This window comes from Staurois parvus, unplaced genomic scaffold (genome assembly GCF_062004578.1).
Source record: "Staurois parvus isolate SC_StPar_1 unplaced genomic scaffold, SC_StPar_1.0 ptg000086l, whole genome shotgun sequence".
Classification (NCBI taxonomy): Eukaryota; Metazoa; Chordata; class Amphibia; order Anura; family Ranidae; genus Staurois; species Staurois parvus.
The window spans coordinates 7,543,269-7,556,811 of NW_028317882.1; the positions used below are offsets into that span (position 1 = coordinate 7,543,269).

The 13,543-nt window shown below is 39.5% G+C and overlaps 1 protein-coding gene across 3 annotated transcripts in view; it reads right to left on the reverse strand.

Annotated features, from left to right (window-relative positions):
- The window catches only part of LOC149468500 (rho guanine nucleotide exchange factor 18-like), an 82,184-nt gene extending 68,900 nt beyond the window's left edge, over positions 1–13,284 (reverse strand). For 2 of the 3 annotated variants that reach the window (XM_089670014.1, XM_089670013.1), the window contains exons 1-2: positions 7,626–7,679; positions 3,365–3,503 (exon numbers count right to left, since the gene is read on the reverse strand). In XM_089670014.1, the coding sequence (XP_089526140.1) occupies positions 3,365–3,429 (65 nt within the window). In that variant the 5' untranslated portion in view covers positions 3,430–3,503; positions 7,626–7,679. Of the gene's footprint in view, positions 1–3,364; positions 3,504–7,625; positions 7,684–13,219 lie in introns of those variants that run through there. The other variant, XM_089670015.1, reaches the window with a different exon arrangement.
- Positions 13,285–13,543: the final 259 nt, after the last annotated feature.

The window sequence follows — 13,543 nt, forward strand, 5'->3', positions numbered from 1 at the left end:
ACGAACATGCCCGGCCTGTCAGTTTAGGTGGATGGCCATGTCTTGGTAGGTTTTCATTTGTGCCAAAATCTTTCCATTTTCGGATGATGGATTGAACAGTGCTCCATGAGATGTTCAAAGCTTAGAATATTTTTTTTTATAACCTAACCCTGCTTTAAACGTCTCCACAACTTTATCCCTGACCTATCTGGTGTGTTCCTTGGCCGTCACTAAGCTGTTTGTTCATTAATGTTTTCTAACAAACCTCTGAGGGTTTCACAGGACAGCTGTATTTATATTGAGATTAAATTACACATAGGTGTAATCTATTTACTAATTAGGTGCCATCTGAAAAAAATTGGTTACACTAGATTTTAGTTAGGAGTATCAGAGTAAAGAGCGCTGAATACAAATGCACACCAAACTTTTCAGATATTTATTTGTAAAACATTTTGAAAACCATTTATCATTTTCCTTCCACTTCAAAAGTATGTGCCACTATGTGTTGGTCTATCACATAAAAACCCAATAAAATACATTTACGTTTTTGGGTGTTAGATGACAAAATGTGGAAAATTTCAAGGGGTATGAATACTTTTTCAGGGCACTGTATATAACATTGATTTTGTTTATTATACACTACAGATATGAGAGTATGGGGTCCTATATATGGAGGCTTTCTATTATCTTATTTTTTCTATTGGTTGAACTTGATGAATGTGTATCTTTTATACCCTGACTAATAATATAAGATTCTCTATACCCTTTTACAATTAATCCAAAAACAAGAAAGAAGGAGGTATATCAATATTTAAAGGTACCCCATCCTAAATTGATCAAATAAAAAAAAAAACCCTAAAAAAGGAAGACTACAGGACTTTGATGGTATCAAACTGACAACATTACATAAAATTACATTTACATCATTAGAAATATTAATATAAAAAACAAGTTAAACACAGTTACACATATATAAGCTTCACTGACATCAATTCACCCCAGAAACCCTGAACTGGTATTCAACTATATTAATGAATGAAATAATGGATTTGTATTTTGAATTAAAGTAGGTATCAAGGTATCGAAAATTCAAAAGTGTTTCTCGGGTCAATAACCGCTTTTTAGGAATAAATGGGGGACAGTAAGCTCCAAGTATATTTGTATCATATGCTATCAAAAATAGCAATAACCCAACATTTTATACAAATAACACAAAATATTCTCAGTGGTGATTATATCCAAATCATCCAGCCTATTAACTGCAGAGAAGGGGTAAGATACTCAATTTCACATAATATAGATTCTTAGATAAAGTATTGTACTAACATGTAAAACACATATATAGAACATAAAATCATTAATCTAGTTTAGCTGTAAAACATAAAGCTCAATTAAAGATATATACTCTTTCAATGATTAAATAAGCATGACTTAACCACTAAGCCACCATGGTAAAGTGGATACACTGGCAGCTAATTATGCCTATTTATAGCTCCCTTTATTGACCTTGGCCCCTACTGCTCCTGAGGTTGTTCCTGTCAAAAATGCAGGAAAATTACGTCATAACGAATACAAAGGTCATGACATTCCGCTGCATAATATTGTGACATAATTTACACCCACAGAAGCCTCCCATAGATGCTCAGGAAAACTCCAGAGCATTAAGGGGAAGGGTAGCAGCCAACTCAAAGGGGACCTCCCCACCTAAAAATGGAATAGTACGTAAAAAAAAAAAAAAAAACAGGGAACCTTTGGAGAAGGCACTACAACACCAGAAAATGGAGACACGCTCTCCGGAACATCTTGTAACAAACATTTACATAAACAATATTCACAAACAGAGTAAGCATACAGATTTTACAGACTAAAAAAGTTTCTGTTGTATAATACTGTACAATGTCTTTTCAGTAGCAACTAATTATATTGAATGGGGCTGAGATTGAGCTCTGCAGTAGCTTTTGCAGCAATGGTTTTCTTATTCCAGGTTACAATTCTGCACACTGTCCTTTGTCTCTTCTGGTCAGCTGACCATGACAACCGTGTTTATGCTCATCAATGACATTTTACTAGAAACTGTATATGCCGCCATAACTTTTGATACGGTACCTCGCGACACATCAAATAAATTGGCAACTTCATTCACGAAGGCACCAACTAAGCAGGCACCAACAATTTGCCCTCTTTGAAGCTCCGTAAGCTCTGCCATAACTTTGTATTACTAGCAGCATAAGCAGTGAAAGACGAAAGTGAGGCCTCCCACCTGTTAGCTAGGTGTCTTATCACACAGTGGAAGAAAAAGAGCGTTACATCACTTCCGTTTTCAATGTGAAACATATCACTTTCACACCTGCAAATCATGTACTGTTTCTATTTTTTGTCTAACCCCTGAGAGTCTATATATGACATTAAAGCCCAGGCAATACGGTCAACCAATAGTGACAGGTGGTACACCTATGTATGTGATCAGTTGTGAACTATTTGGTAATCTCAAAAAGAAAAATGTGTAGTTAATGTGTAGTCAATAGACATCTAATCAAAAAAGTAATCCACACCAAAGTACTGATGACCACTTTGCTACAGCTTTGTAAATGTGTGTACAGGAACTTATTTAGATATATACAACCCTGCTTACTATAAATAAAAGTGCAAACAAACTTGACGTTAGTGAAGGGAACCCAAACCTAATGCGCTAAAGATAAAAAATGTGAAACAAACGAATGCCCCCAAACGCATCTTAAAACCCTAACTTATTGCAACAGTGCCTACCAGACTCCAACATTATTTTCTTAGAGCTATTAAAGGTCCCTCTAACCTTTGATTTTGTTACTTATGCCACTCTATTAAAGTTGTTTTGTCGTATCATATATTACTCCTTTATATTATAATTTCCTATTCTTACACAACTCTGTAATGATCACATTAGCCACCCATGGGTGTTTTCCACCCAAATCTATGATGCAAATCACAGCATTGCAGACTACTGTCCCCTATTTATTCCTGAAAAGGATGTTACATTTTCGATACCTTTATACCTACTTTAACGAAATAATGGAATTATGCATTGTAAATTAATCAATATATTTGAATACATGTATCAGGGTATCTGGAGTGAAATAATGTATATGATGCTTATATATAGGTGGAACAGCATTTAATGTGTACTTTATATCATTTCTAAATATGTGACTAAATTGTAATTTTATATAATGTTATGAGCTAGTACATTAAAAAACCTGTAGTTTTTCTCTTTCTTAGGGTCATCAAATAAAGCTACTATATTATAAGGCGCTCTTCCATATCTTCTTTCCTTCTTTTTGTTACTCTCTTATTTTAAGTCCACTCTAACCAATGTATACATTTTAAATTAAATAAATTCAGTGCTTACCTGGTTCTGCTACCTGCCGTTGCGTGTATTTCCACTCTTGAATTTCCTCTATTGGTGACAGTCATTCCGAGCCCTCGTCCCTGCGCATGAGCCCCATCCAGTCCTACAATAGCAATACGATGAGGATCCTTCAATGAGGCTGCAAAAGAAGCAAACACTGAGTTGGAATAGGAGTGAACACCATCATGCTGAAAACTGCTGTTCGGTTTCTTTTGTAGTGCAGAAAAAATGCGAAATGTCAAAAGCTCATTTTTCAAAACAAAGTTCCTGCCCCATTTCTTTGGATAGGAGCTGTAGACAGAGATTCGAGAAGAGGAAAGCTGGCAACCACTGCCCTTCTCTCTTCTGAAGCTGGCATTCCCCATACTTTAGTTCAGTCAATGCTCAGCTCTGAATAATCTGCCAATGTCTCAGGATTTCTAGCTTTGAAAGTTTCCAACGATGATTTCAGAAACCCCTCCTGCTGCTTAACTAACCATTATTGACTAAGCTTCTCTGACTGGCAATCTAAGAGACAATTTCACATGGAGCTTCTTTAACAGCCAATTGTGGCCAAGGGATAAATTACTTTAGCACACCTCTGTAAGTGCTAACTGACAATCTGCTTTGTTGGCAACACATGTGTAGAGCTGATCTTCACAAAGAAAAAAAAGTCTCCCACACCAATTATAATGAAATTTCAACATATGAGTCTGAGACAGAGGTAACAGAATTTTAAAATAATCATATTTGAAAACACAATCTAATTGTTAGAAGGTAAGTGAGCACTGCAATGGGTATATTATGTTGAACATGAGTAACAATCACTAATGGGATATAAAGGATGTATTCTAAACTGTGTACAGTAATTTTGAGTACAATAAAGCACCATCAAAGACAACCACCTCTACATCAAATAATATAGCACAGAAGGTTACAAAGATTTGACTTTATCTTGTTCAGAAAGTAGACAACCTACAATTACCAACCTGCAATGGTTAATAGCTTAGGCATCAGCTTGTGGGAATAAACCCATTAATTTAAAAAAATGAGAGAGAGAGTGAGAGGGGGAGAGAGAGAGAGATTTATATTACAGCATGCTAGTCCTTAGATATGATGGATGCATGAGTTTTCTTTTTTAGGCTTTTTCCCTTTTTTGCCTGGTGATCCAACCAGTAAAAATGTTACTTTTCAGATTCCTTTAACAGACTTTCCAGCAAAAGTGACAGAGGATTGCGGCAAACCATTTAACGGCTCTGATAGAGGACGTGCACGTCGGCCAGCCTCACCGCTGTTCCCCTCCAGACACCACGCGGTTCCAGCCGAGAGCTGACCTCCCCACATCGCTGTAAGATGATGGCTCTTCACCCGGGTTACCACCCCACCGTTAACTATTGTCAACCACGGTTTTTAAGCTTATGATTACTTCACACATGTGAGTTTTTCTACATTTAGACTTGAATAAAAAGACTTATTGCACTTAGAGGCGCTTCTCTCCTTTTCTCATCTACAATTGTTCATGTGTGGACTGCAGAGAGTGCTAGAATGTGAATTTCTGCCCAGGAGAGTATCAAATTTGTTTCTCTTAGGGCACCTGGACTTCTGGTGTCCTCCTGAGGATTTATGTAAGCCACTGATGTGGCACTGTCAGACTGCCCCGGTACTGGGTGACCTTGGGGGGTCCAGTATTGTAAAGTTAATTTGATGGTTCTCAGTTCTAGAATGTTAATAGGGAATTTTTACTCCTCTGAGGACCAGGTCCCCTGGACAGTTAGGTGGTTATAAGCTCCCTTCCCCTCCCCCAGCCTGTAACGCTGGCGTCTGCTGTCACCACTTTTCAGGGCATATGAAGAAATGACTTTCCCAACCCAACAGGACAATCCCGAGCACAGATCTGTTTGTTCCATCATGCAAGGATGTTGAGTTAAAGTAGCCTGGATGGAAACTGGGCAAAGCAAATGGCCTCGAAGGCGGCTACCATTAGGCCTTTTAGATCCAGGGGTACACATGTGGGACCTTAAAGGGGCAATTTCTTTCTGGTGAGAGGAAGATTCTAACTTGGACTGTGTCCAAGATTAGACAAAGGTATTAGAGAAGGTGTGAAAGACAGACTTTGGAAAATTAATTGACCAGCCGAAGGTTTGAAGGAACTGAATACGAGGATAGAGTGTGAGGTGGGGCGAGGCTGAGCCGCAGCTCTATCACACCAGTGCCACCATAAGCAAGCAGCTTGCTTTTGGGGGCATTGATCAAGGGAGAAGAGTCAAAAGCACCAGCAGGGGACCCGAGAAGAAGAGGATCGGGGCTGCTCTGTGCAAAACCATTGCACAGAGCACGTAAGTATGATATGTTTTTAACTAATAGCATTTTAAGATCCCATGGAAGAACAGGGTGCTGTAAGAGTAGTATAAACTGAAAAACACCCTGAATAAGTTTTGTTTTCATTTTACAAGGGAAAATGAGGCCAGGGATTTTTGGAACAAAATGGACAAGGCTAAAACCTGTCCCTTAGGAGCACTTAAACTGTAATTCCAAACTCTAACTTAGCTTATAGCTGCTCCCACCCCCTTCTAACAGCAGCTTCAGTCAAAAATTCTGCACATATGGATAGAAATGAGGGCTATTCTGGGGATGTGTGTCATGATCTATTCTAGGGCATCAACACAAAAGAGTAAGGTGGAGGGGCAGTATCTGCAAATGCTCTACCAAGGTTTGGCCCTGGAAAACAGGATCCTGCCTGTTGTTCATTGTCCTAGTCCAGTTAGCTGCAGTCTGGCAAACAGAAATAGCAACAATAGCCATTTGCAGAGCTGGCACAGTGAGATGTTTATGACTGAGATGGCAGAGGATACTATAAGAACATACCACTTTTTAATGAATGCCTTTTCCATTGGATGGAGTTCAGTAATGATTCTCCAAGGGGAATCAGAGTTAACCCAATCATAATAAATTGGGCATCCTATTTGTTCATTAATGGTGAATATCTTTTTAGACTTACAAGTGTGACAATGTCAAGACTTTGCACACAGCAGAAGTGAGCATCTCTACATTGGTAAGTATACAGAGTGAAGCTGTAACCTGCGGGTGAGATATCTTCCAGTCTCCTGTAACACCATGTCTGGGTCCTCCATATAACCTTCAATGTCTGTGCCCACTACAAAAGGCATTTCACTTTCTGGCTTCAACAGAGAAATATCTAATCTCTAAAAACCTGGCTTAGACTCTATTCCACAGTTTCCTGTTACAAAATGCAAATAATCAAAAAGACTAAATTATGGGAACAGTCCAGCACTAGCATATGGGATGTCTGGGGTGTGGATGCTGCTACCTTTGAGGGGTGCCAGAGTGGGGACTACAGCTGGGATTTTTTTCTTTGTGTTTTCTTTTGAGCCAGAGAATGCCCCAAGGCTGTTTTGTAGAGTATTTTTCTAAAACCAAAAAAACCCCTAAATTTTGAAAAAAAAGAAAAGCTGAACTCTAGGAAATAAACAAAATCTACCCTTGCAGTTGCGACCAACCAATCGCATCAGTAAAAGGAGCCTGCCAGAGCCAAGACTAAAGTAAGTGGCACACCTTATATCTGAACATCTAGACTAAACAAGCCTTCAACCCTTACACTGCAGGGTGTGGGGCTTCACTGCAAAGGTATATTCTGTCTAATTCCCTAAGTTTAGCAGTAGTAAACTGCAGACAAAAAAAAAAAAAAAGAAAACCCCTGCAAGGTAAAGGCATAATGTCCTAGTATGCGCTGCATACTATCACAGTATGTAAAACTTAGGGTGTGAATTACTAAAGCACTCCAGTGGCGCGCTGTCACTGCTGTAGATGCTTCCATCTTCACCCAGTCCTCCTTCCGGGTTCGCAAGCTCCAGCCATCTGGCCGGCTAAGCCGCAATGACATCACTTCAACAACCTTAAAGGAGCTTTTCCTCACCTACAAAAAAGCTGGTCTCTTACAGAGAAAATCCCACTGCACAGGACTGTAACCCAATTTTCTCCCACATTCTTGATGAAAATGGCTAGATCCTTAGGGACAAATTTATAAAGCAGTGAATAAGGCTTTCATTGATGACTGTCATTTAGGAGATGCACCAGGAAGATTAACCTGTAGTGAATTTTGGTGAATGTTAGATTTACCACTTTATAAATATGCTCCTTAATGTGAACTCCATTCTGAAGAGCATTACGTTGATTGTAGGTCACCCATATAATTTTAGAATATGCATTTTTCGGTCTACTGTTACTGTAACAATCATATACGTAGTAAAAGAAATAACCTTACCTTGCTGATAAAATGAAGATACATGGGAAGACACTGCAGGCTTGTAAAATGTATCCCTCTAAAAAGAAACACAATATTTAAAAATTTCAAACAAGATATTTCAAACATTGAACTCAATTTTGGATTTTGGAACGGATTTTGGTTAATTTTCATTTTTTTGTTATTCTGAATACTAACATGCTTGTTGTCATTTTTACATTCATGCTAATTTCATGACTACTTCACAACAGTATACTAAAAAGACAGGAAGTAAAAAATGTGGGCTTGCCTTAGTGCAAGGATGAATTAACTCCCATACGCATGCCAATCAAGATGGCCGAAAACACTAGAGATTTTGGTGACAATGAAGGCATTGCATCAACTGAAGGAAGGTAGGTAATGCGTACATTAGCTCAGCTTTATCAGAAACACTGTTAGGGATATATGGGTACGTGGGTGCAATACTTATATATATATATATATGGATAGGAATCACAGAAATTGCATTACAGTGGTTGTAAAGGCAGGTCATTTTTTTACTCCAATGGATTACCTTAAAGTGATACTAAAGTCGTGTTTAAAAAAAATAAAACTAAATAACAAACATGTCATACTTACCTGCTCTGCGCAGTGGTTTTCCACAGAACAGCCTGGATCCTCCTCTTCTCGGGTCCTCTGCCGGTGCTCCTGGCCCCTTACTCCTGTCAGATGCCCCAAAGCAAGCAGCTTGCTATCAAGACACCTGAGCAGGCGTGCTCCTGAGCCGCGGCTCTGCATATCCACTCACACACAGAGCCAAGGCTTGGCCCCGTCCTCTTTCTCTTGATTGGCTCACTGGCTGTGAATGACAGGACAGTAGTTGGAGCCAGTGGCTCCCGCTGCTGCCTCAGCCAATCAGAAGTGAGAGTCCATGGAGAATGGAGAATGTCATATGGTCAGATAAAACCAAAATAAAACTGTTTGGTAGAAACACAACTTGTCGTGTTTGGAGGAGAGAGAATGCCGAGTTGCATCCAAAGAACACCATACCTACTGTGAAGCATGGGGGTGGCAACATCATGCTTTGGAACTGTTTCTCCGCAAAGGGACCAGGATGACTGATCCATGTACAGGACAGAATGAATGGGGCCATGTATCGTGAGATTTGGAGTGCAAACCTCCTTCCATCAGCAAGGGCACTGAAGATGAAACGTGGCTGGGTCTTCCAACATGACAATGATCCCAAACATATCGCTCAGGCAACAAAGGAGTGGCTTCGTAAGAAGCATTTCAAGGTCCTGGAGTGGCCTAGCCAGTCTCCAGATCTCCACCCCATAGAAAACCTTTGGCGGGAGTTGAAAGTCCGTGTTGCCCAGCAACAGCCCCAAAACATCACTGCTCTAGAGGAGATCTGCATGGAGGAATGGACCAACATACCAGCAACAGTGTGTGTCAACCTTGTGCAGACTTACAGGAAACGTTTGACCTCTGTCATTGCCAACAAAGGATATATAACAAAGTATTGAGATGAACTTTTGATATTGACCAAATACTTATTTTCCACCATAATTTGCAAATAAATTCTTTCCAAATCAGCCAATGTGATTGTCTGGATTTTTTTTCCCATTTTGTCTCTCATAGTTGAGGTCTACCTATGATGCCAATTACAGGCCTCTCTCATCTTTTTAAGTGGGAGAACTTGCACAATTGGTGGCTGACTAAATACTTTTTTGCCCCACTAAGTGCATGGGTAGATTCAAGGAAAGAGTCTGCTTTTTCTATATTGATAAAATGTATGATTGCTGAGTTCTTGATTGGAACTGGAAGACAGGTACTACCTTGAAGGAGACTCATATTACACCCAGTCTCAAGGCAAATCTCACTGTGGGATTTCTTCATGAGCTCTTAGAGAAAGAACTCTCTTTTCTGTAAGAAAGACTTTGGTTTGGGATGTATGCAGGATTGTATCCAAGTATTCCATGCAAAAGAGAATAATGATGGGCAGATATATTGAAGGTGATCATCCAGCCAAATGCCTGGAACAGCTTAACTGTTTGCTTGGACATTTGCTGAGAGTAGGAAGAGAGATTTATCCATCCAGGCCAAGCAAGCAAGGGTGCTAAGACCTTTGTGAACACCATGGGAGCAAAAGATATGCTGCATACCAAACTGACAATGGTCGTCTGTCACTGCAAAAAACAGAAATCACTGAGGCAGGTAAATGGGGACATGCAGGTAGGCATCTTGGAATGTCACGTGCCCTGGTCTCAGAGAAACAAATTAAAGACTTTGTAGATTCCATGGGAAATTTTGGAATCTGAAGACATTTGTTGAGGGATTTTAAGTCAAGGATAAGACAAATATCCCCCGTTGCACTTTGATACTGCGAACAGGTTTGAGTACAATCCTTGATCCTGTCCTGGGTAATGGTACAATGACTGCCTGGGGCAAGGAGTGTTTCAAGGCATTCTGCAAATCTGAATGTCTTTGGACAGCTTTTGACTGATTTGAAAGAAGAAAGCAGTGAGGAGGTAGAATTTTGAGTTTAATCCAAAGTGACTTTAGGGTAGGCTAGGGGTTAAACATCTTTTACAAGCAGCTTCTGCTGTCCAAGATTAAAACATAAAATTCTGCACGTATGAACGGAGTTTAGAGCCTTTCTGTATATTTGTCTCTTAACACGTCAAAGGGCATCTACACAAAAAAGAAGAGCAGAAGGCAAATGTAGTAGTTGCCAATCAGCAGGACAATCCTTATATATAGGGTCATGTCAGTCCTTCATTGTCCTAGTCCAGTTATCTACCTGGCAGGTTAAAGTTATCTCTCTGGGCCTGCCAGGTTAAAGAGAGCTTTAAAAAGCAGTTGGCTGTATTAAAGGCTAAGTTCACCTTTTGCAGCATGTTACAAGGTACGCCCATAGTTACGATTTAAAGTGTACCAAGCTTGAGACCTGTCCCACTGCACCTCTGATTCATTTTGGTATCCCCCGAATATATACAGTATGTTGTTCATCTGTCACATGTACAGTACAAGAACAAAGCCTGTGCTGCCGTCATGCATATACTATTTTGGTGCCTGAATTCGAAGGCTAACTATTCAGAAATGTTATTTTAAAGTCTAAACTAATCTAAACCGAAGGTCAAATACGTAATATATTGCAGCTTCGTTTTAGTGGCTGCATTCGTTTTTATTTTTGTTTTTAGAGGTTTTTTTTTTTTATCCCTTTACTTTGTCTTGGTGATTGAGCTAAACATCCCTTGACCTAAGGCAACAAGGCTCACTCACAATATAGCATCTATGGAAGGTCAGTGTTGTCAGCCTGGGACAGGGCGTCTCCCTCAAGTCCATATCACGGGGAGTTGCTTGGGGATAACAATGAAGAATGTAAAATAATGCATGCGCTCACTGGATTTCTTGGAGGACCAACAGGTATTTCTTTGAAAATTCCCAACATAAATAACAAAATGGTATATATAAACAGACCAAAAGAGAGCAAATAAGAGAAGTTCATTGTTAGGGTTTACGTTAATTTTTAGCATAGTAGGGTTGACAAATTTGGAAAGAACCCTGTCTCTCAGCACTCTGCTTCAACAGCCATGACATTAAAGCCACTGTTGAAGACCCTACCAGATCTCAATACAAATGCAAATCACTTATAGCTCGAGCAGACTGATTGCAAGTTCAGACACTGACCAATGATCCTGCATTGAACGGGTGCCCAGAATTCTGACCTAACAGCAAAGGCTTGAGTCCATCATACCAATCTTTCAAGTAAGGGAAAGAAAAGACCTGCAGATAGCATTGGAAAGGTTTATCCAACACAGCAGGACAGCTACATTTTTCATTGAGAAGTTTTGAACTACCTGGATATGATTTTTCCATTTGCAAAAGCAACTTATGGAAGCAGGCAACCACCTTGAGCAGATAGATCATCAGCCCAGGGTCCTCATACAGCTGTGCAAAGAAGACCGGTTTGTGCCCAAAATATTTAAGTTTGCAACACAAATAGTTTTTTCTGAAGAAACCTCTCATCTGGCAAATGTACAGATAGGCATTTTCAATGTCTATGGAAGCCAGAAAGTCTGCAAGTCTGCCCAGCAAAAGAAGGTAACCACTGAGCGAAGAGGTTCAATCTAAAACTTTTGAAATTGCACAAAGGGATTGAGAATCTTAAGGTCCACGATTGTATGAATCCCTCCTTCCTTGCGAACCATGAAAAGTTGTTGGAGAAGAAAACCTTGAAATACTCCAGAGGGGGAAACAAATAACCCTTAAAACAGTAGACCTTCCCCATTTTTGCATCATGCAGTTTTAGTAAAAAACCCCCTTGCAGTATTTCATGGCAAATGAAATTAAGTAGTCAGAAAATACCATAAAAGGGTTCCTAACGTAAGGTCCCGCATTAAACAGAAACCATCTGGGACCCCAGGGGCCAAATTCAAATGGGCAAACCTGGCAAGAAATACATAGTTGCCTTGTTAATGTAAAAAATGGGTCGATCCACTGCTAAGGCTGTGGACCAGCTGTGGTGGAAGGGTGTGGCGGCAGAGTCACTTTCACCAAAATGGTAGCATAAGCCAAGACCAGACAGTCGGAAAAAAGGGCTCTAGCATTACTAAAATTATAACTGCCAAAATCACTTAAGAAAACCTGGGACCAGTAGACAAGTGACCCCAAATCCCACTCACCTAGTCTGACAAGTCTTCAGAGGAGTCATGGGAGACTTAATCTATATGCTTTGAGACCTGGAAAGGGCAGCTGCGGTAAATAGACATACTTTGTGTCACTGTGCAGTTATGTCATTGCACAGACACTACTATACAGGGCTGTTGAAGAGAAAAACAGATAGTCACTCAATGAGCTCAGGTCCTCTCAATTAGTGATTTGGAGAGTCTAGCCAAGATTCCAGTTATCTGGCCTGAATCGACCACCAGCTGCTTGATCAAATAAATTTACTTGTGAAGTCTTGATCCAGTGGAGCTAGAGAGAGATGTCCTACCTCCTTAGGACACTAAGCCTTACTGACGTGGAATAGCAGATAGTGGTAATGGCTACTATTTGTTATAAACGAATGTTCAACTCATCCAGGAGGCAGAAGTATAACCCATGTGTATTGAATATCATGTGGACAATTTATTTATTTTTTGTTTTTTTTTCAGTAAAATGGAGAATGGTTAGATAATAACCTCTATCAAGTTATCATTACTGCCTGTGTCTTTCAGCCACAGTGATAACGGATTCCATCTTTTATCATCCTACTGTCAGAGGAGGTTTGGTTGCATCTTGCTGACTATTCTTCCCAAGTCTATTCAAAGCCCAAAAAAAAAAAAGTTTTGACTGGAGTTGGGCTTTAAATACCAATACGGAATAGACTACTAAATTTCAAAAGTCAAAAGGCCACATGCCATGACCTATGAATATGGTGATGTGACTGGCCTTTACAAGATCCCAACGGTTTTAAGCCAAGCTACGTATCCAGCGGATTCTACCACCAAAGTAACATTAGTAGCTCCTGTTACTGTTAAGCTTGCTGTTCACACTTTTATACAAGCCAAAGCCAGCGTGAAACAGGCCTAAATGTATCACCACCAAATACAGACAGAAGATAATAAGCAAGGATCGAAATAATAATTTACCTTTGACTTGCTACTGGTACACTCAGGAAGTAATGTCTTGCAGTTTTTATGAACATTTACAGCACAGTCTGAAATAAATATTTAAAAAAACAAATTTATTTTCTTGTGCAATTACGTAAAAAAATTCTAAATGTAGAGAATCTATGGATTTAGTATTAGAAAGGATACTGAATAAAAGCATGTAAACATGCGATGCTGTGACCAAACAGAAATGTGCACTATAAGAAGAAAAAGCTTGACCTAAGTATCAAACATGCAAGAAATATTGTTATTCTTTGATGAAAATATATTGTATATGAAATTGATTTGCCTATAATTGAAAAC